Source organism: Lipotes vexillifer, unplaced genomic scaffold, assembly GCF_000442215.2.
Source record: "Lipotes vexillifer unplaced genomic scaffold, Lipotes_vexillifer_v1.1 scaffold240, whole genome shotgun sequence".
Taxonomy (NCBI): Eukaryota; Metazoa; Chordata; class Mammalia; order Artiodactyla; family Lipotidae; genus Lipotes; species Lipotes vexillifer.
This window is the reverse complement of record NW_006797481.1, coordinates 901826-923157: the sequence shown is the minus strand read 5'-3', so window position 1 is coordinate 923157 and position 21332 is coordinate 901826. Positions and strand designations below refer to the sequence as shown.

At 46.6% G+C, this 21332-nt stretch overlaps 1 protein-coding gene across 3 annotated transcripts in view; it reads right to left on the bottom strand.

Moving 5' to 3' along the window:
- Positions 1-21332, bottom strand: part of FGFR2 (fibroblast growth factor receptor 2) — a 105623-nt gene that overhangs the window by 19991 nt on the left and 64300 nt on the right. Inside the window, exons 5-9 of one of the 3 annotated variants that reach the window (XM_007469562.1) lie at positions 17607-17797; positions 14721-14865; positions 12473-12669; positions 3469-3620; positions 431-552 (exon numbers count right to left, since the gene is read on the bottom strand). In XM_007469562.1, the coding sequence (XP_007469624.1) occupies positions 431-552; positions 3469-3620; positions 12473-12669; positions 14721-14865; positions 17607-17797 (807 nt within the window). Of the gene's footprint in view, positions 1-430; positions 553-3468; positions 3621-12472; positions 12670-14720; positions 14866-16112; positions 16261-17606; positions 17798-21332 lie in introns of all 3 variants that reach the window. The other 2 variants (XM_007469560.1, XM_007469561.1) reach the window with 2 other exon arrangements.

The window sequence follows — 21332 nt, the reverse complement described above, 5'->3', positions numbered from 1 at the left end:
TTCCTGCTTTGTTCCTCCTGCAAAGGAGTAAGTGTGTCCTCCTCTCCCTGAGCCTCCTTTCTCCCTTTAAAAAGGCCAATTTTCCTTCATTTGTAAATTAAGGTTTGGGTCCTGAATCTGACATACCAATAGTCATCTAAATTAATCAATTCTACGTGAGTCGATACTTTCTAAGCACGTACAAATATAAAGGGAATGAGGCTGCCACGTCCCAATACAACTGGCTTTTCTTTTTTATAAGTGCACACAGCTCAAGATAAATAGTCTGTCCAAGATGCTGATTTATACTGAAAACTTCTCAACCCCTAGGTCAACTATGTGCTCTCTAACCCCCTGCCATGATAGAGTTCACATGCCACAAAAGGAACATTCTTGATAAGGCGCCCTCACCCCTCCCTTCCCCCACCCTCCCCACCTCCGCCCCACTCACCTTTCAACATCTTCACGGCCACAGTGACTGCTTCCTTGGGCTTCTCTTTGTCAATTCCCACTGCTTCAGCCATGACCACTTGCCCAAAGCAACCTTCTCCCAGGGGTTTGCCCAGCGTCAGCCTAAATGTGTAAAGAGAGGATTAGCAAACAGCATCTGGTGTAGCGAGGGAAATTCCTGAACTCAATATAAAAATCTTTCAGCGGCTTACAAAAGCATGGAGCATTTATCATATGGAACTAATGAGACTTGGGGTACACATGCGCTTGAGTATTTTCTTAGTGACGTTTTAGAGAATGTCAATTACTGCTGGAACAGCTATTGAATTTCACATTTGTATTCTCGATTTATTTTCTTTATGGACGGTATCCTTGCAAGTGAGGTGGTCAGCCTTCCTAAGTGCTAAAAACGAGGAGCTTTTGATCTTGAGCCTATCGAATTTTCATAATTTAGAATATCTCAAAGAAAACCATTAAAGCTGTTATTTTTTGTCTCTGTGATGTCTTTAAAAATCGCTATTATTCGAATACCAGTGGATTTTATGGTCACATTCTGGGCCATAGTTACAAGATATGAATCTTAAACGCATTTCAAGGAATCTCTATTTTTTTCATTAAAGGAAAAAGGAAATGCTAGAAATTGGGGGAATTTTTTTTTTTTTACATAATCGTTTAGAAATCCTTATGACTACCCAAAATTAATAATGAAGAAAATCCAAAGTGAACACAACAAACTAAATTTCTAAGCTCAGAAGCTCTACATACAGCGTACTAATAGCCACACAGACTCCTTGGGCGTTCCAGAAACCAACCGAATGGAAGAGACTTTGGAATACTTATGAATGTGTTTTTTTCATTTAAGCATAACACAGCAAAGTACCAAGCTGCCACTAGTAAGCAGTATTTTTGGTAAGTACGCAATGGTTTGCAAAAGTCACAGCAAAGACCGAGGGCAGTGTGTGCTATGCTGAGGTCATTCCCTGTCTACCCTGAGCTAAAATTAAATTTAATATCTTGGCAGAAAATAAACATTTGCATTGGAAAAATGGCTAATTTATGTCCTATTGCCCTGCTGCTACAAGCATAACAATCCTTTCTTTGTATAACGTTCTGCCTCCGATCTAATAAACTGCTTCTAAATAGCCTTCATTCATTGGAAATCTGCTCCACCTACGGTTGTGCTAAACACTATTTTGAAATGCTTTGCACTCAGATTTTCCACACTCCGGGTACCCCGGGTGGGAGCTAACAGACAGACTCCCACTGTTGCCAGTGGTGTCACAGGTGGCAAAAACTACAGATTGAAGCTGAGAGCTGCAGTTTCTTAAAATATGACCACAGCTCCCAAATTCAGTCCTATATCCATAGGAATGTGCACATTAACCCACCTACTTGTTTAATCAAACCAGGGAGCTGGGAGGGCTCACGAGAAACACCCCCTTTCCACATTCTACAGGTAAAGAAATCATTCTTTGTTTTTTCTGGTACCTCACTGGTTAAGTGTTCAGTAAACAAGTACTGAATGAATGAATAGTACACAAATAAACTGGAAATCATTTCCGTTAACACTCTAACAGAATGATACCGGTACAATAATTTGGTTCTAACGTATGCTGCCCATTAATAAATGAGCTGTTTATTATTTAAAGTAACGAGCCATTAGAAAACAAAGCTGGTTGGAGCTGTGTGAATCAAAATTACAAGTGCCATGGAAGCTATCTCTCCTTCCAAAGAGAGCACATGATATCCAGACACTGGAAAAGCTTATCTTTGCATTTCCAAATTTGTGTATGAGTTCCTTCTCTAGTAATTAGACACTTCTCCGACATAATCTCACGGAGATAGTGCAAATGTCAAGACCAATAGGGTTGCTGTACATGAGCAGGTCAAAAGCTTATTCCAGCTGATTTGATGCAGATGTATAGTCAGCGATTTCTACCTTCCATTATTCTCAAGCTGTGTGGACCCTGATTACTACAAGAGAGACCCTGGAAATGAGCTGACAGCCCTTCAATGACCATCATATTCATTTCAGAAGGCGAGTCCGGGGGCTGGTCCCTGGCTAGAAGATGGAGGGCTGGTAGTCCAAGATCTGTCCACTGACTCGATGCCCAGCTCTGGCAGCTTGCTGAGATTTGCAGCTCAGATCTCTCAGGTTATGAAGGGAAATGGAAGGAAGGGAAATTCACATGAGCCAAGAACTGTGCTCAGTCCTGGGAGGTCTGTACCATGACCTTCATTTCATAGAAATGAAGGTCAAAGAGAATCAGGGAACTCACACAAGGTTGCCCAGCCACTGGCTGGCAGAGCCAGGATTCCAATCCAGCCCAATAGAATCCGAAGTCCCTGAACTTGAAGCCAGACCAAGAGACACACAGCTCCCAACAATGCCTTCGGCAAAGCCCAGGTGGCCACACTTTGACTGAACATCTGACTGGAACACACCCATATCATCCGATAAGGAAAATACTAGGGACCACAAGAAAGTCGATGTCAGGTACCGTATTTGAAGATTTCTAGCCCAATATTATATTAATAACTATTAAAAACAGCAACACTGGGTGAAGATTCTTAAGGCAATTTATATGCTAGACCTAATTTCTCTAAGGAAATGAACTGTAGGACAGACATGTTCTAGGAACCAGAAGTTGGAATGCCAACTCTGTTTTATAAATGGGATAATCCCACTTTTATTCCATTTGACTGGGTTTGAATTATCTAGAAAGTTAAAAAAAAAAAAAATGCTACCAAGGTACCATTTTGTTTGGGGATCAGCCATGGCTTAGTAGCTCTGTTTTAAAAGAACTATTAAAAGAGAGAGAGAGAGAGAGAGAGAGAGAGAGAGAGAGAGAGAGAGAGAGAGAATTCGTTCTTTGTTTTTCTTCGAGTTGGTTATTTAGATACAATCTTACCCACTCCTGCTGACGTCATCAAAGCAAGACCTTGGCAGTTAAGGGTAATAAAAAGAAAATATCAGCCCAATATCCCCATTTTATACTTCAGTCCCCATTCAGGGATGCGTCCCACAGAAGTACTCACTTATCTCTTGGAAACTCCCATTTTGGATCTTCTGGCAGCTCGTACTCGGAGACCCCCGCCAGCATGGGGGTGTCTGCCGTTGAGGAGAGGCGAGTTGTAATCCTCACCAGTGGGGTATTGGAGTTCATGGAGGAGCTGGACTCAGCAGAAACCTGGATACAAAATACAAAGACACAGATGTAATCCTGGCTCCACCTGAGAAGGCTGGAAGCCGGCCAGAGCCCTGCCAGCCAGTCAGCTCTTAGAAAGGTGGGAAGGTGAGGGTTGGCCAAAGTCGTGAATTTAGGACCAAAACCCTGGATTCCAACTCCTCTGTCTTCCCATCCATGCAGTATGTGCTAGATTTCATCCAAATTACACGGTCCTAAGGCCAGGTTTCCAAACAACAGTTTTAGAGAGTGCCTGATAAAAAATGTCTTCTTTCTGTCCTAATTCCTCAAGATAATCACTTGAGGACATAGAGACAGACCCCATGGGCTTCATTCTTGCCTTTTTCCCTGTGCCTGTACTGGAGCCCCGGATTATCAATCTCCTGCCCGCAGACCAGCAGGGATGGTGAATCAGTGCTGTGCTTATGAGATTCCATAAAAACTTCTGGAAAATCGGCTCTTCAATCAGCTCTGTCTTTTGAAATGTAAGCAGAATACCTCAAGGAACTAGCTCTAGGATTTGAATGTGAAAAGCATTCCAGTAGCTCCACATGCCTTTACTCAAGGTAACCAGAAACCCAGGCACTGGGGACCACTAACTGCTGCTCCCTAGTCCTTCTGGGAACTGGTTGACGCCCAGGCCATTTGGAGAAAATCAACTGCCTCTTGTCAACTTCAGCTTCAGAAACTAGTGGAAGAGTCAAGGGAAAGAAAAATACCTCTTTATTCACAATCTCGTGGGAAAGCTCCTCTCTCCGCCCCCCCCCCCCCCCCGGGGAAGCCTGCAGGGCTTCACTGAGTTTTCTCATTTACTCTAATCCATTATAGTCTGCATTTGATAAAATGGTTATTTCTTAAATATATCATCTTCCCCGTGCTGGTTTCTGGAAAGGAAAACACCATCGCAGGCCGCCTGACCATCACCTTATTCCAAACCGTGAACAAGACTTTGGCCAGAGAGAGCTGGAATCTGGGGTTTGACGTGACCCCTCAAACGTGGTTCCGTGCCCTGCATGACTGCCCATATCAACCCTTCTTCCCAGCTGTGCTTACAAACACTTTTTGAATCAAGGTGGCAAGGACCAAGTAAAGATGAACATACTGGGAACGTCTTACTTAAAAAATGTTGATTCTCTCCTTTTTAAACCCAGACTGCCCTTAAAAAGCAGGGAGGAAACCTGAGAAGATGTCCAATAATGGATTCGGAGGGAATCATTTCAGGAATAGGAAGTTGGTTTTAGTATTAATATCAAGAAGTAGGCAATTTTTAACACAGAATTTCTATTATCTTTTTAAATGTACATGAAAACATTGCTGAGCCTTTTGAGCAGTCTTTTGTCAAAGGCTGTTATTCCTAAATTTTATTATGCAGACAGTATGATCGATGTTTATTCACTGTGAGCATAGTAAATAATTTTTTTTTTTTTTTTAAGGAACTGGACAATCATTAATTTTGGAGCTGAGAGGGGCCTCATGAACAGATATGGTTCTAAGAGGCTGAGGCTTCACACCCAAGTGTCTGGGCCACAGAGGCAAAACAGCAGAAGCAAAAAGAAAAAGACGAAAAGCCCGTGGAAACGACCTCCGCAGTGCGCTGACCTCAGCTGCAGGGCCCACCAGTAACGTCCTCAAGACCTCCACAGCCTTCACTGACCACATATATATGTCTTGAGCTCCAGCTGCAGAGAAGCGTTCAGAAAGATTCAAGGAGTAAGTTGGGCTAAAAATAATTCCCAAAATCCTAACACCCTGCGTCGGTTTTGAGCTATGGATGCAAAAGGAGACTGGTGTGTTCTCAGAGACAAAAAGGTCTCCCACAGGAAGAAGCAAAAATCACCACTCATTGCAGTGGGAAGCGGGCTTGAAGATGACAGGCAAGAAGATTCAGAACAGCAGAGTCAAAGTCAGCCTGGCAATGAGACAGTTACAGGCCCAACCAGACGAGGGCTGGCAGATCTCACAGACGAACACCCGCTCCAAGGCCAGCAGCGTAACCCTCCTTGCTGGACCGCAGGGTGGCCAGAACTCCTGTGCATGGTGTGCTGGGATCATGGTGAGGGAGAAACCCCTGGGGCGGTGATGGGGGGCGCAGCTCTGGGTGAAGAGGCCCGTCTGGCCTTCCCTGCCACGTCCTCGCACATCACACATGGTTGAGGCTTCAGGACACAACGCAGAGGAGTAGCCTTCCCATGGCAAGGTGTGAGGACACGGGCACTGAAAGCAAGCCTCGGGAAGGATATATAAGAGCCTTAGCCGTGGTCACCTTTGGGGAGAGGGATTATAGGACGTTGAGGGACGGGGTAGACTATGTCTTATTTCAGAACTTCCTAAACCATCTGAATTTCATTCCCATGCATATGTATCTCTTTTACGTTCTACGAAAACAAAGCGCTTTTCTTTAATGACAAAAATATTTTTAAGAATAAAGAGGATCTGGACTGAGGCATGGCACTGTGGGGGCGGAAAACAGGGCATATGCTTAAAATATACTGACTTCTAAAATGAGTTAAAATGACGAGATCACTGCTGTCACCCCTTCCCTGGGCTAGAGGCTGGGTGCTGGGACGTCTCTGCGTCCTTCCGTGTGGGTACCCAGTGACCTCCCCTAGCCAAGCAGCCAACCCTAGCTGGTGCCCTTCCCCTGCACACTGTTTATAATGTGGGGCCGTGAGCCGGTGGCAGCATCCTGACCAAGTGCACCACCGCGGGCTGTGGGATCCCTGTTCCAACAGTAACTGTGAGGGCTTCAGCAAGTCACTTGTCGTTCCTCAGCTCCAGTTTCCTCACCTGTTAAAGGGAGACCGGAACAGTTCCCACATCACAGAATCACCATGACGGTAAAATGAGGTCACACCCATAAAGCATTTGGTGCTGAGCCTGGCACTTGCTGAGAGCTCAGTCGACTTTCGCTACCAACCCCACAATGGTTTTCTCTTAGCATCTTTTTAGAGTCATTTGCTGCTCAGATCCAAGGGAGCTTAGATGGCCCCTCCCCCGGGGCCCCTCCCCCGGGGAAGCCCGAGGACTTGGAGCCCAAGGCTGTTCTGTGTGTGAGCTCCTGTGACATGGTGTGCAGTGGGGGAGAGAGAAACCCCACCGGCGGTGTTAAGGGCAGGACTTGCCTTAACGGTGTGAAAGACTAGATCCTCTGCTCACAGCCAGGATGCGCCGGGGCTCCAGTGAGCAAAAAAGCAAACCCCAGAAATTAAGGACCCAGGAGTCAGGGCACGGTCTCAGGGCAAGAGGAAAGCTGGAGAGCAAGAAAGTCCTCATGACAAACAGGGCTTAGAGGCCGCTTCAGAAAGAAAAACGAAACATCCAGTCAGAAGTTAACTGCTCTGCGGCTAACCTGTGACCCCAAAGGAATCTCTGCCCACAGACCGTGACAAAAGTTCACACCCATATACATCTTCCCCCACAAACAGATTGTCTCCAACAAGGTTTTAAGGTGAGAGCTTTGAACATGGAAAACCTTTCCAAACTTAGTTGCTGTCACTATGATTAAAGTTATGGAAATTTTGCTCACATTAAGTGTAGAGGTTTAGATTCCACGTACAGATCTGGAAAATACTTTTGTAAAACACACAAAGAGAAAAAAGGTAAGAAAATGCCCCAAGTGTAAGAAACGACAGAATTCAATCACTCTGTCTGTGGACGTATATCTTAATTTTACCTCCATGCATTTTTACTATGCTTTTAAAATCCCCTCTGAGACTGTAAAATATGACTGGCTTTCTCTTCACTCCGTTTCACTTGGCGTGCCAACGTGTTTGCAGGGCTGGCACGACCCCTTGCAGGCAATTCCTCCGTGGAACACCGTGTTTCTGGAGCTTCTCTCCTTTGGACCACACTCCTTAAGGAAATCCACTGTCCACCTCTGAATCCTACTTCTGCAGCAATGTCAGATGATCGCTATTTTCTTTGGGCACAAAATCATAATCCTCCCTATCAGATCTGCTTCTTCACTTCTGGGTTTTCTTTTTATCTGATTTTAAAATAGTCCATCGATAGAGATCATTTAGTTATGTACAACAATAAACATTAACAGTCTAAAACAAGCTCTTTTTTCCCCACTCCCAAATCCTGGCAGGCACTTTTTTAGCATGTTTTTTCACCGCCTCAATTCAGCTTCCTCACTTTCCAGAATCTCTTTACCATAAATTCCTCGTGCCATAAATCAAGCCTTTAACTAAATGTGCTTTCTGTCTATTTCCACGGTACATAAAGGAGATTAAGCAAGGAAGCGGGGCTTTTTTCTTTTCTTTTTAAAGGGCCACCGAGAAACTATGTTATCTTTTAATACTAGATTCAATTCAACAGTGAGAGGGGGGCCCACAGAGAACAGAGCAGACAGAGGCACAGATGCCACAGGGAAGAGGTATGAATATTTGTGCGCTTGCCTATTCTGAGGACTCAAACGGACCACAACCAGCCAGAGAAACCCCCTGACCCTCAGTCCACGGGTCCGCATTCCCAGACCAAAGCACAAGGTCCTGGAGTTAACACAGGTTTGCTATAAGCCCTGCCCATCATTCCCCGACAGGAGGCAAAATGCCTTCACCACCCCGAGCTGAAATAAAGGTCCAAGGGGTGTGGGGACGGGATTTTTTTCCTTCCGTAACAAATTTTAGGTAAAGAGGCAGGGTAGTTGATCTGGCACGCACTTTTCTCCCTTAGCAAGTCTCCGTCTCCCCAAACCTCCCCCCAGGACTCTCCAGAGTAAACCTATCAAACCCCAACCGGCTGGTCTTCCTAGAAGATCGCACCCAGGCCCGAGCTTAGCCAAACTGTTGTGTCTTCTGGAAGCGGAGAGGAGAGAATGGCCAAATGGGGGCTGGGAGGGCCAGGCGCCCACACAAAAGGGCAAATTCCAGTTAAACCATCCATGACCATCTAATTATCCACATGCTTTCTGGAACTGGCGAGGTTTCATTAGACCACTTGATTGACCAAAATACAGAGAATGTTTCGAGATCACGCTGTTTAGCTGCTAGGTAGTAAATGAGCTTCTGCCCTTCACGGAGTTCGGTATGTTTCATAGCCATTCATACCCGGCCCCGAGAACTGGCTCCTGAATCACACACGCCATCTTTGCCCTGTTCATGACGCCCCTGGGAATGTGCCATCTGCCTCAAAGACACTGTTATAAAACATGACCTTGTCAGCCCTTGATTTTTCTCTGGCTTTCAACCTATCTGTATCGGCGGCCAAGAAGGTGAAACTGAAGTCTGAAAAAAGAAAATCAAACAAACCTGCAGCCCCTTCTGAGATGCTGCTGGTGGTGAGACAGCATGAGCTATACCCATGTGTATGTCCCCACCCAGGAGCTGTGTTTATCTGTTTATGGAGACAGTTGAATCTTCATCATGCCCTATGGAAGTGCCTGGCTCCAGAGAAAGAGGCTGATGTGCTCCCTGAAAAACCAATTCAACAAACGCAGCGAGGCTGCTCGCCTCCTGAACAGACGTCCTCAATTCCCTTCACACCCCTCCCTGCCCCCACCCAACCAATTTGTGCAAAACGCGGGAAGGGTAGCCCTCCCTGTAATTCACGGATGTGCAAGGTAGGCTTCACAATGGCCACGCCGTCCACCAGCAGCCCTGGAAACCTGTACAAGGGCCGACAGGCTCACGCAGACGCCCCTCTCTGGACTGGCTCTTGCTGGTCCCCTTGCCTGAGCCCCAGCTCAGAATGTGGGAGGACCCCCGTCAAGGGGAACCAGGAGATGCCCCGTGCTACCCGCCTCCCCGCGACCTAAAAGTTGTTTCTCTTTCCCCAAACATCAAAATGCATAGAGAGTCTCAAAAAAATTCATGGTTACTGGGAAATGATCACAAGGAATTTCTTCCTAGGTACTGGAGAAAACGTATTTTTGTCTCAAAAACAAATAAACTCAAATGTCTGTCTTACACTGGTAAGTCCAGTAAAGATTAGAAAATGTCAATAAAAAAAAATTCACAGTAGAATAAAAAACTGTTTTTAACCTTCTCTTGTTCTAAAAAGGGAGCAATGATTGATTGAGTGAGATGCGGTTTGTGCACCTCCGGGGAGGGGCGAGGGTCAGGGCCAAGAAGATGAAATTCGGACTCACCACAAAGACGCAGAATGCTACCGTGTAATAAACAGGGCCGGGCACATGCAGCATGACAGGCGCCTAGCAAATGCCTAGGAAAAACCCATCCCCTAAGACAGCTGATTACAGGTTCACCTGTGCCAGGTAAAGGCATGCGTGGCATCCCTGTGGTATGCTCTCCGTCATCAACATATCTGCCGGCCTTTTTCTGGGGCTTTTCATTCCAGCTACAGTCCAATAACCCCCTTTTATCCAGCTACCTGATAAGCGGCTCCTCCACCAAAGGGGCTGTGCTTATTATGGACGAATCGCTCTTTGTGAAGAATCCAGTGCATCCCATATGAGCAGCTGGGATGTGTTAACATTTCCACAAATAAACTCCCAGAGATTTATTTTTCCAGGGAACTGGTATTTGCACACTTTGCTCTGCTTCTCTTACAGTACTCGACCTTTTACTGAAACACAAGGCAACTGCATCTCAAATGAAGGCCCCCAAATGACCTTGGAGCCACTGGCGAAGGCGACGGGCCATGTCTTATATGGAACCTGGGTTAGACTAAGCACTCAGAAAATTATGAAGGAAGGAAGGAAGGAGGGAGGGATAAAAAAGGAGGAAGAGCTCGAATGTTCCCTTTAGTTACACAGGGGGGCAGAGGAGAAATGGCCAACTTAGGTGGAGATGACAATGAAGAAAGGCCAGTCAGCCAGAGAGAAATAAAAACACAATGGACAGAGCTGAGTCGAGGGGATTTTAAAGGCATCTGCCTCTTTTATATTAAATAAAGAGAAGAGCATTGTAGCAGCTGCAGAAAAAAAGACGATGAAATAATTACAGGACAATGGTCTAGCTACACCAAATTACAGGTTTCCTCTAGAAGGCAGCATTTTTCCCTATTAGAAAAAAAAAAAAAATACTAGAGATGGGAACACCACGCCCTCTTTCAGCTCCCTGGAGCCAGGCTCTCAAGATGGTGGCTGTAAGAATGGCCCAGAGGTAACTGGTAAGGAGCAAGGGCTGGGGAGAGGTGGCCACATCACCTGAAGGTCACCAAGGGTACCAGCTTGTAAGAGTCACCTTAGGACTGGACTCTCCCAGAATCAGGCAAGTGGCCTCATCATCGCTGCCCTGGCCCCAAGAATGACAGTGGTACCATTTTAATAACAACAGCATTCTTGGAGGCAGGGGGACCAATGGGCACCCTTCTCCCCCCCAACTCTTAACACCATTTGAGCACTTGCCTGCACGTGACACATACTCCAGATGCTACCCTCAGCCTCCATTTAGAAAGACCTGCTTGAAACGTGGCTTCAACGAAGTCAGCAAGGACCCATTCAGCCCGGAGTTCGGAGGTGGGCTGAGAACAGCCGGATCTGTGCTAAAACCGCTGCTGACCGAATGGTCCCTAATCCTTGCTAGGGCCTTGTCCAGAAAATGTCATCGCCACCTGAAGTCCCAGGAGGGACACGGCTGGGATTAACCCAGAGTTGCTCAGAGTGCATTTCAGAATCACTGGAGGACTTGCTTAAAATGCAGGTTCCTGGTCCTATCCAAGACCTACTCAACCAGAATCTCGGGGACTGAGACTAAGGAGTCTACAATTTGAACAAGCGCCCCGTAAATTCAACTGAAGTGCACACCGAGTCAGGGCCCATGAGGTAGGCATCCTCCTTTTGCTGTTTCAAAAAACATGACTTTATCGGAACCAAGTTCCAAGTACTTCTGGAAACACTGCCTTCACACCTGTTTCCCCTTTCCATCTCCGTGAGCATGAGAGAGAATCAGAGCACTGCCTGCTCTGTCAGCTCTGCAGGGTTTTGGCTTAAAGCAGAGGGGTAGGCTGCATCTTGCCCTGTCTGCCCAAAGCAATAGCAAACCAGTCAGGAGCAACACACAAGGAAAAAGTCACCACCAAAGACCAAGTGCGGGATTAACAACAATCTGTTCCCTATTCATTATAAAAATCATTCTGGGGGTTTCCCTGGTGGCGCAGTGGTCGAGAGTCCGCCTGCCGATGCAGGGGACACGGGTTCGTGCCCCGGTCCGGGAAGATCCCACATGCCACGGAGCGGCTGGACCCATGAGCCATGGCCGCTGAGCCTGCGCGTCCGGAGCCTGTGCTCCACAACAGGAAAGGCCACAACAGTGAGAGGCCCGAGTACCGAAAAAAAAAAAAAAAATCATTCTGCCACCGAATCCACAGTCACAATGTTAGTGCAAACAATACACTACGGGCATACGGTTCTATTTTAAGAATCAAAGAGGTGGCGCCAAAGTTCAGTTAAGACAGAGCTCATGGGGCAGTAGTTCAGTCACCTCCAGGGACAGAATTCTGACCTTGACTTAAAAAAAAAAAAAAGTCTAAGAGAACTAGAGTCCCTTGCTTTCCAACTATTGGCATGAGCCTGTCTCCAAAAAAAGCGTTAGATCACAGGAACAAAAGGGGCTTATGCTCTGAAGAGACCACTGCACTCGAGTCCCACCAAACGCACCAGGGCGCTGCCTCCTGGGTTATTTCCAGTCATGCGGAGGAGCTCAGAGTCTTGAACCATTGGGCTTTCTTGCCCTTGGAACTGGACTCGGTGGACCCCACTGATGCACTAAGACTTGACCCTCCAAGCTCCAGACACTCAGCAGATGGCCACTAAGAGGCCCATGGGAACCACTGGCACAGGGACACTCCCAGAAGTAGAAGATGGCACGGAGGCAGAGGAGGAGGCCCAAGAGCTGGCTGGGCGTGGGGCAGGGTTAGGTTCTTCAAACTCTTTATCTACTTTCTGTTACCTGTCTCCTCAGAGGGATGCGCTTGGTCAGCTTGTGCACAGCCGGCTGGCTGCTGAAGTCCGGCTTCTTGGTCGTGTTCTTCATCCGGCACACGATGACCCCCACCACCATACAGGCGATCAAGAAGACCCCTATGCAGTAAATGGCTATCTCCAGATACTCTGGGGAAGCTGTGATCTCCTTTTCTCTTACTGGAGCTAGATTGCAGATCACACGAGAGGAACAGATAAGCAGGCCACAGAGTTAGGACACTGGACTGATGCATCCTGGCAGAACTACAGGAATCAAAAGGCGACGACCGCTCCCAAGGCAAGATAACTCAGTGCTGCAGGAGGGCATGGGCTCCGGGCCAGCCGTGCACCTCTTCCAAACGAAGATGAATAGCCAAGGGCTCCTCACTTTACCACCTGGGCCCAGGTGGTCACTATCTCTATCCTCAACTGGCCTCTGCAATCTTGCGATCGTGGTGGATTGGCTGCCACCAAGTTACAAGGGGCAGGTTACGAGGTCACGTTCTGTTAGACATTTGGGCAGAGTAAGGCAGCCAACCATAACCTCAATAAAAGGATAGTCGTCTTCCTTGACGGTCTCTGAGGCAAACCATTTAAAAATTCTTAAATATGAACGATGCCCAGTTTTATTTCTAAAGGAATGGTGCCTCGGTCTTATTTGGGTAAAAGCTCTTCCAAAGGAAGATGCGACAAAGTCATTGACCCAGATGAACACAGTTCCATAGGACATGAGATAAATATTCACCTAGTAGGCCGGACTGGAAAAGGTTCAAATTTCTTAATATAGTCCAGTAGGTTATTCAACTAAACAAACAAATGCATTTAATATAAAGACTGAATTGCTTATAATATAGAATCATTACGTCCATACGATAAAAAGCTTGTAACATTCCTTCATCAATAACCATTTAAATTTTTGTGTATCTTGTTATACTGATGTCACTGCAACTTTTCTCTTCAAGGAAAAATAGAGATAATATCGCATGTGAGGATACATATAATTACTTAAGTTAGCACATTCTTATACCAACTTCCAATAATGTCTGCTTCCTCCTTAGTGCTTAAGTCAATCGACAAGCAGTGTATTTCCAAGTAGTATTTTTCTCAAACTGCATTCTTAGTTAATGTGCTTGTACTGTCAGGCAAATTGGTTAAGAAGTGCCAATCAGGCACCTGCAGAATGCAGTACTGCAAGTAAAAGCAAGCTCAATACAAGAGGCATCTCATTGTCTCAGAGCAAATATTCACAGAGCAGCTTCACAACAAAAGGAAAAACGAATGCAATGGCATTATTTAAAGCTTACACATTTGAAACAGAAAACTATTTGCAAGACAGTCAAAACTCTTAGCAGCACAGCACAAAACGAAATGCTCAATTTATTTTTACTAGATATAAACTAAGCATGCAGGTAGGCACCGCACTTTAAAAATAAGGAATTAATAACTGGAGTGGCACATTATGAGCTAGCAAACCATAGTCTATGCAGTTTCACCAAGGAAATGACGAAGAGACAGATGCATTAAAGGAGATAGTAATCATCAAGAAAGCTTGACTAGGATAGAGATATCGGTTAAAGATTCAGACAGCAGCAATGTTTAGGCAACAGGGCTTCAGTGATGTTGATTTCTCTGTAGGGTAGAAATAACATCAAGCCCAAGATGGCAAGAGCATGCTTTGCAGTAAAAGCCAACTGAGAGTCCGTTCCATTCCATCATGCAGCAAGCCACCGATCCCCAAGGTAGGTAACACACTGCTTCTGTACACCCTACACACGGGCGTGCTTCTCCCCGGGCACCTCAGCATACACCCATCTATTTACATCTTGTTAAAAATAGAAAGCAGAACAAAAGTAATAAAAGTACTTATGGGATTTTAGCAAAATGGAATTTGACATGAGAAAAAATTACTTTGGATTTTACAAAGTAATTTCAACTTCGTCCTTAAAAGAAAGGGGGATGGGTACATCTATACATTGACCCAATGACTCACTAAAAATATAAGATCCCTTTGGGTTTGAAGGGTGAAATTTCACGTGATCATAAATGTGAGGGTGGGATCTCACTGTGAGTGAATTTCCAAGACAACTTTCTTATCCCTGGGGGATAATTTTTAAGCATTTAAAAAACTCTTTATGCAAGGGGAAAAGGGGCCATTTCTGAGAACAGAAGCTGTGTTAATTTTATAGCAATCAACCAAGAAGAGGGAAAAAACCATGGAGAGAAAGAGCAGTATATACCTGGCAGAACTGTCAACCATGCAGAGTGAAAGGATATCCCAATAGAATTACCCGCCAAGCACGTATATTCCCCAGCATCCTCAAAAGTTACATTCCGAATATAGAGAACCTCAATTTCTTTGTCCGTGGTATTAACACCGGCGGCCTAGAAAACAAGGAAAGCAAGAGAAAAGGCTAGACGACACAGGAATGATTGTGGAGGGGGCCATGGAACCATGAGGCGTCGCACCGGGGGCTCCGGAGGGTACCGGCCACCGGAAGATTCCGATTGCAGCCCATCCACAAAGCCCACAACCAAGAGAGACTGAGCGACACGGAGCAGCTCACCTCCACAGGCCCGTCACCACACTGGCTTCACCACCTAGACATACATGCATGCGATCAAAGGCATGGAAAAATCAACCCACAGAGATCCATTCTCTTGGCCTTTGCTTTGCTTTGCTTTGCTTTGGATATAGGGGTGATTTTCCAAAACTATGGCACCAAAAAGCCCAAGTTGGGTTCTGGTCCTGTTGGCTGCAGACTCCCACCTCAAAAAAAGGATGGTTCTGTCTAAACTGTCGTGTCGTAAGACAGCATACCACAGATAAGCCCAAGTGGACACCTGGCACCTCCTTCCAGGCCTGTGGGAACCACCAGGGTGAAGGGAGTTTGTGCTGGTTAGCAGGCTCTGGTTATTTTTACTCCTGCGCAACCATCTTGACATACGTTGCATTGAAAGAAAATGGAAGAAGACATGATCCTGGTAGCAAAGAAACCGGACTCTTTTTTCCTTTTCTTAATACAAACATTTGAACGTGAGTCATGACAAATCGAGAAAGGCAACCTGCTGTCTTCAACAGCAGCCGGCAGTACATTTACTCACTCAGATGGAATATCCTTGAATTGGGAAAACAAAGTCAAGGACAGTATTCCTTAAGCATCAGTTACGCAACCAAGAAAATGATGCTCTGTTGAATCAGTTATATCATGCCAATATTTCTTTCAAAATGTGGGGCAGGGGAGGTATGAATTCTGCTGCTATGCAAATGCCACAAATTCAACAGGCATGCCGGTGTGCGTTTACAATGGTGCTGATGTGCAGTAATGATGGTAGATGTGCAGCCTGAACGAGATAAACCAGAAGGAACAACTTAAAAACTGGGTGGGGGTGGAAGGTAACCTTTAGAAGAAGTTAGAGCAAGCACTTTGAATATTGTGGGCATTTTTCCATGGCTGCTGGTATCACACCAGCTGCATCACCAAAGAAAGATTATGATGAATATACCAAGACCACAGAGTTATCCTATAAGCTGCCTGCAGTCTCCCAAAGCACCAAGTCTTTTCAGCTTCTATATCCAGCCTTCTTTAAAACAAAAACAAAAACAAAAACAAAAAAAAAAACGTTGTTACCTTGCTGTTTTGGCAGGACAGTGAGCCAGGCAGACTGGTTGGCCTGCCCTATATAATTGGAGACCTTACAAATATACTCCCCAGCATCCGCCTCAGTCACATTGAACAGAGCCAGCACTTCTGCATTGGAACTATTTATCCCCGAGTGCTGGAACAGACATAGGAGAACAATATAATGGCCAACCAGGAAGGACTTCACACTACCTAGGGTCCCACCACCAACACACCACAGAAAAACAACCTCCATCTCATCTAAACAGCAACATCAAAGGGCTGTGGGTTTAGAAGGAAGAAAACAAGTCAACCAGTGGACAGCAGAAGTGACCCAGTGGAGAGGGGAGGAAGGGTGTGATCAATCCCCTTGCAGAACGGGTCCGCAGTTCCCCAGGCTGGTCATCTCTTTCCAGGTTTTTGGATACTTGGTGTTCTCAGCTGGAGAGAACACTTCATTGGTTTAATGTCCTGAGTTGAGCTTCCTATGGTCCTACTGGAAGACTGTTCTTTTTTTTGGGGGGGGGGGGGTACGCGGGGCTCTCACTGCCGTGGCCTCTCCCATTGCGGAGCACAGGCTCTGGACGCGCAGGCTCAGCGGCCGGGGCTCACGGGCCCAGCCACTCCGCGGCATGTGCGATCTTCCCAGACCGGGGCACAACCCCGTGTCCCCTGCATCGGCAGGCGGACTCTCAACCACTGTGCCACCAGGGAAGCCCTGGAAGACTGTTCTTTTAGAGGCCATTCTCTATGAGCAGCTCAACGTGGGAGACGTGGCAGGCAGTGCACTCAGAAGCATTTGTACAGACTTAACTGCTGCTTGCTATCACCATCTTGAAGAGCAAGACAGATCTAAAAAATAAAGAGGCTGGTGCTATTAAAACAAGGTCTTGTAAGGAACCAAATAAGAACTACAAGGGGAAAGAAAGTTTCCTTGTTCAACATTACGTGAGTGCAGGAATACTTTCTCAAGCTTATCACTAAACCACGTGTGAATGAATTTCCAAGGTTAAGGGGTCTCTCTTAAAAGGAAAGTCTAAATTGTTTCTAAAAGGTGGCTACTAAAATGTGATCCTAACGTCATATTAAGGGATATTAAGAGAAGACAACGTCAGTGTAACAATAAACGTTGTACCAACGCCTCGAGTTTACAAAGCTCCTTCTGGCCACTTCATCCCATTAACTCCGCGTAACGCCCTGTAGGGGAGATATTACCACTTCTATAGATGTGCAGCTAAGCCTAAATGTCCCATCTAAGACCTCAGGGCCGATAAAGAGCTCCACTATTCTGACTCCAGCTTTGGCAGTCCTCCCGCTACCCCCTGGCTCCCTTCTGAGGCGTTATCAGCAAGCCTAACGATCTGCTAATTCTTAAACACACCCTGTGCTGAACGCGTAAGAGAGTCGTCTTCTCTCAAATCCAACGGGAAGCCAAAGAACCTGTGGCCAAACCCATCAGGAAGACCCCGGCCGTGGGCGCCTTTGGATTCAGAACGTGCTCACCTTCAGAACCTTGAGGTAGGGCAGCCCGTCGGGCCCGTATTTACTGCCATTCTTCTCCACGTGTTTGATCCACTGGATGTGGGGCTGGGCGTCGCTGTACACTTTGCAGACAAACTCCACGTCGCCTCCGACCACAGCAGAGGCGTTTGCCGGTAGTCCGGCCTGGAGGATGGGCCGGTGTGGCGATCGCTCTGGGGGAGAGAGGGGTGGAAGGGGGAGCAGGGCCAGGACGGGGGGGGGGGCGGGGAGAGATGAACAAATAAGTTGTGTTGTCCAGAAGGCTGACCGTGAACTCAAGCCAAAAAGGCCTCGAGCCTGCTGGCTGACTCCTTTGAAATAACACCACAGCCTGACACAGAACAAAAACGACTTCAAAGGAGACGGCTGGAGCGCGACCCTTGTGAAAGGAGTACTTAGTTAGAAAACTGAGAGAAGAACTTACTACGTCATGAGTCACTGGACGTCCGTGGCCACCTGACGAACAAGGGATAAGATTTTATTCCGACAATCTAAAAGACAAATGGCGGGGAAAGAGAGCCTCTTCTCTCATCCCACTGGGGACACCATCAGAAGGTCACCTTGGTCGTCAGCTTAACAAATCCCAGGCAAGCGACAAGACTAACGTTAAGGTCGCCCTGAATTCCAAAATGGTGCCTATAGGCAGCGTCTCCCCGTGCATTTCTAAGATGCTCTGAGAAGACTCCCATCCATTGTTTCAAAAAGAAAATGAACTAAAAAACTAAGGCCCAAAGTTATGAACAAATGGTTTCATCTCTTTGCTGTGGCATTCACTCCATTCGGTCATTCTTTGTCCCATGCCCCCATTCACCTCCTCCATAAGTAGTAAGTGTCACTGTGCATCCCATGCTAGATGCACAGACAGACATTCCTCAGCTTATTCAGATGTGGCACCTAAAGAACAAAAAGCGACACCGGTTCCCAAACCCTGGCCATGTCTCAGGCTGTCTTAAAGGAGGCCCCATAGAGAAGAAGCCAGCAATTACTTTCCACGCTCCCTCATCTGCCTCAGTCTCTAGGGAAACTCTCCGGTTCAGAGGCGGTCTCTGCAGAAACCCTGCAGAGGCACCCACACCAAGGTGCAGGAGCAAACACACACCAGGCTCCTCAAGAATCAAGTAACAGACCAGCCTGCTGTGTGATCCTGTCCACAGAGGCACCATAATCACAACTGGACTGGAACCTTCCTACACAGCAGCTCAGTCAAGAGTCACATACCCAATCATCCGTCCATTCACAAATATCACTCCATCCCCACCTACCTGTACGCACGGGCCACCGCCCATTTCCCTCTCCGCACTGTGGGTACCACTGCCTTCACCCTCCAGCCTAAAACACCACCATGGAAAATGAGGACAGGCCAACAGGCCCAACACAGCAAGGATGTCTCCATGCTGCGCCTAAGTATCCCCGCGCACTGGGCGGGAGACAGCCAATCAGCACGATGGCTACCTAAGCCTTTCTATATCTGGGCTTTCAGATTAAAATGTCATTTAGTGGAATGTGTTGGACAAGAGCCAGACCATGTGCAAATCGATTTTACTGCAATAAGCCTGTTGCTGGTTGTAAAAACTTAAAAAAAAAAAAAAAAAAAAGGAAGGAAGGGAGGGAGGGAGGGAGGGAAAATCGAAAAAAGAAAAAGTGCTGGCAATTACTCTGAGCACATTTCATTCCAGAATCTCCCATCACTTCACAGACACCTATATTTTTACATTAAAAAGATAAAGATTTCAGATCCCCCAAAGAAGTCATTCATTTTTCACAGTATCACCCGCACAGGCTAAGCAAAGAGCCCAGAAGTCGAGGCTCCTAGTTTTTAGGGGCAGAAAATGTCAAAGCCGGGATGCTTTCAAGCATCACTAGAAACACTCACTGCTTGGCTGAGACACCATCCTAGCGATGGGCCACTGTGAGTCTCCTGGTCCAGCCTGGCGGCCAGCTGGATGCTACAGGGACCTGCTAGCAGCTGGCAGGGACAGAGCTCTGGTTCAACCCCGGCTCGCCCCATCCACGTGAGAAGAACAGAATTAAGTCCACACACACTCTCCCCACCAGGCCTCCTCCCAAGAGATTTAAGCCCAAGGAGCACTGCCCTCCGGGCTGGACACGGCCAGCCAAGTTCACAAAATAGGCACCTCTGCACCTATCAAATATTGAGGTAGTTTACGCCTTTCCACAGAGAAGTGAATGTCAGGTATCGGTTCATTCTCCGGCTCAGTTTTCCAGTTTTGCGTGCATGTGTTTGCATGTTCAGAGATAAACATTTACAGTGGACCTAAATATTTATTCTCAGAAACAAAGGTACTATAAAATCTTAAATGTCATAAGCCAGATCAACTGAATTTCAAACCAAGTCCTCTTTCTTAAACATGCTTGTTTCTCATAAATCGTTTCACAAGCAAACACTGTGCATGTAATACCAAATAACGATGCCCGTGAACAATGAGGTCTTTCATACGCGGCACGACAGCTCCAGGCTGCGCCAGCCTTCAGCGGAGAACGTCGTCACTGGGGCAACACGGGAAAGGCCCACGACGGGGCTGCAGTCTTGTTTTACTTGTGGTCAGCGTGCTGCTGCGCTCTGGTTATTAAGTTATTCCATTGCTATCCGGACTATGTTCACCAAAAAAAAAAAAAAAAAAAAAAAAAACCCACCACCTTTGCAATGGTTTCATGTTATTGCATTTGCAAATTACAGCGTACCAAATGTTACCGCTTACAGTCTTGAATTCATCCTTTCAAGTTTTCTCACCTTATTCAAAATAACCTCTTAGCCACCCCAACTCCCCCTCAGCCCTTTCTCACTTTGGGTACAAAAACTGCAAGCTGGATCGCTCTGTAATCGAAACCTTACACCGCCTTCCAAAACTTATTACAGCTGCCTTCAGTATAAAACGAAACCTTAGAGAATGTTATTTAAAATGTTTTTAAAAAGTCAGTAGGCCTCATGTTTCGTTTCTCCACATCAGGCTTTGATTTCCTTTGCAACCTTATTCTCTGCCCTTAAACAAGTCGGAGAACGAGGCCTGAAACATCTTGGAAAAGGTCCCTGGATGCCAGCATCTGCCGAGCACGGCGCTCCCCTTTCTCAGATCCTTCAGTGATCACTCTTCCTTGTGTCCATCAGACCCTTAAGAACAGGAATCGTTAGTGAGGGGATGACAGCGATTGGACTCCCGTTCGAACTTCTGAAAAGCTGGGGTGAAAGCAGGGTGCGGATGGCAGCTAGGAGAACAGGCTGGGTGGCAGCCCCCAGGAAGCGGGCAGCCCCTCCGAGGCCCGGCCCAGCGGGCACTTGGGAAGCACCGCGGGGACAGGGCAGTGACGGTGGGCACGAAGACCCTCCAACAGCGAATGTGTGCTCCTCGGCCCTGGGCCACACCAAAGCCCTTGGGTCTGCAACTCTTTTGGGCAGCAAAAGCTGATACAAAGAAAAGAATTAGTCAGTGAATTATCTCTGGATGAGAGAATAAAACCCAGAGCTGTGGCCCATCTCTTGTTCTTCTGAGATGACAAAAGTCACATCCTCTCCGCCAGGAAGGATTTCGTTTTAGGCAAGGATCTCTTACAGCACGTTCAACTCTCAGATATTATAGCAAATAGATTTTTCTCTTTACTGGGGGAGTGAAATACATATACAGAAAAGCTGATGAGCACCTCACCTGTGTTTTTACTGAAATGTTTAAAAATACATATTCTGGGTTCAGC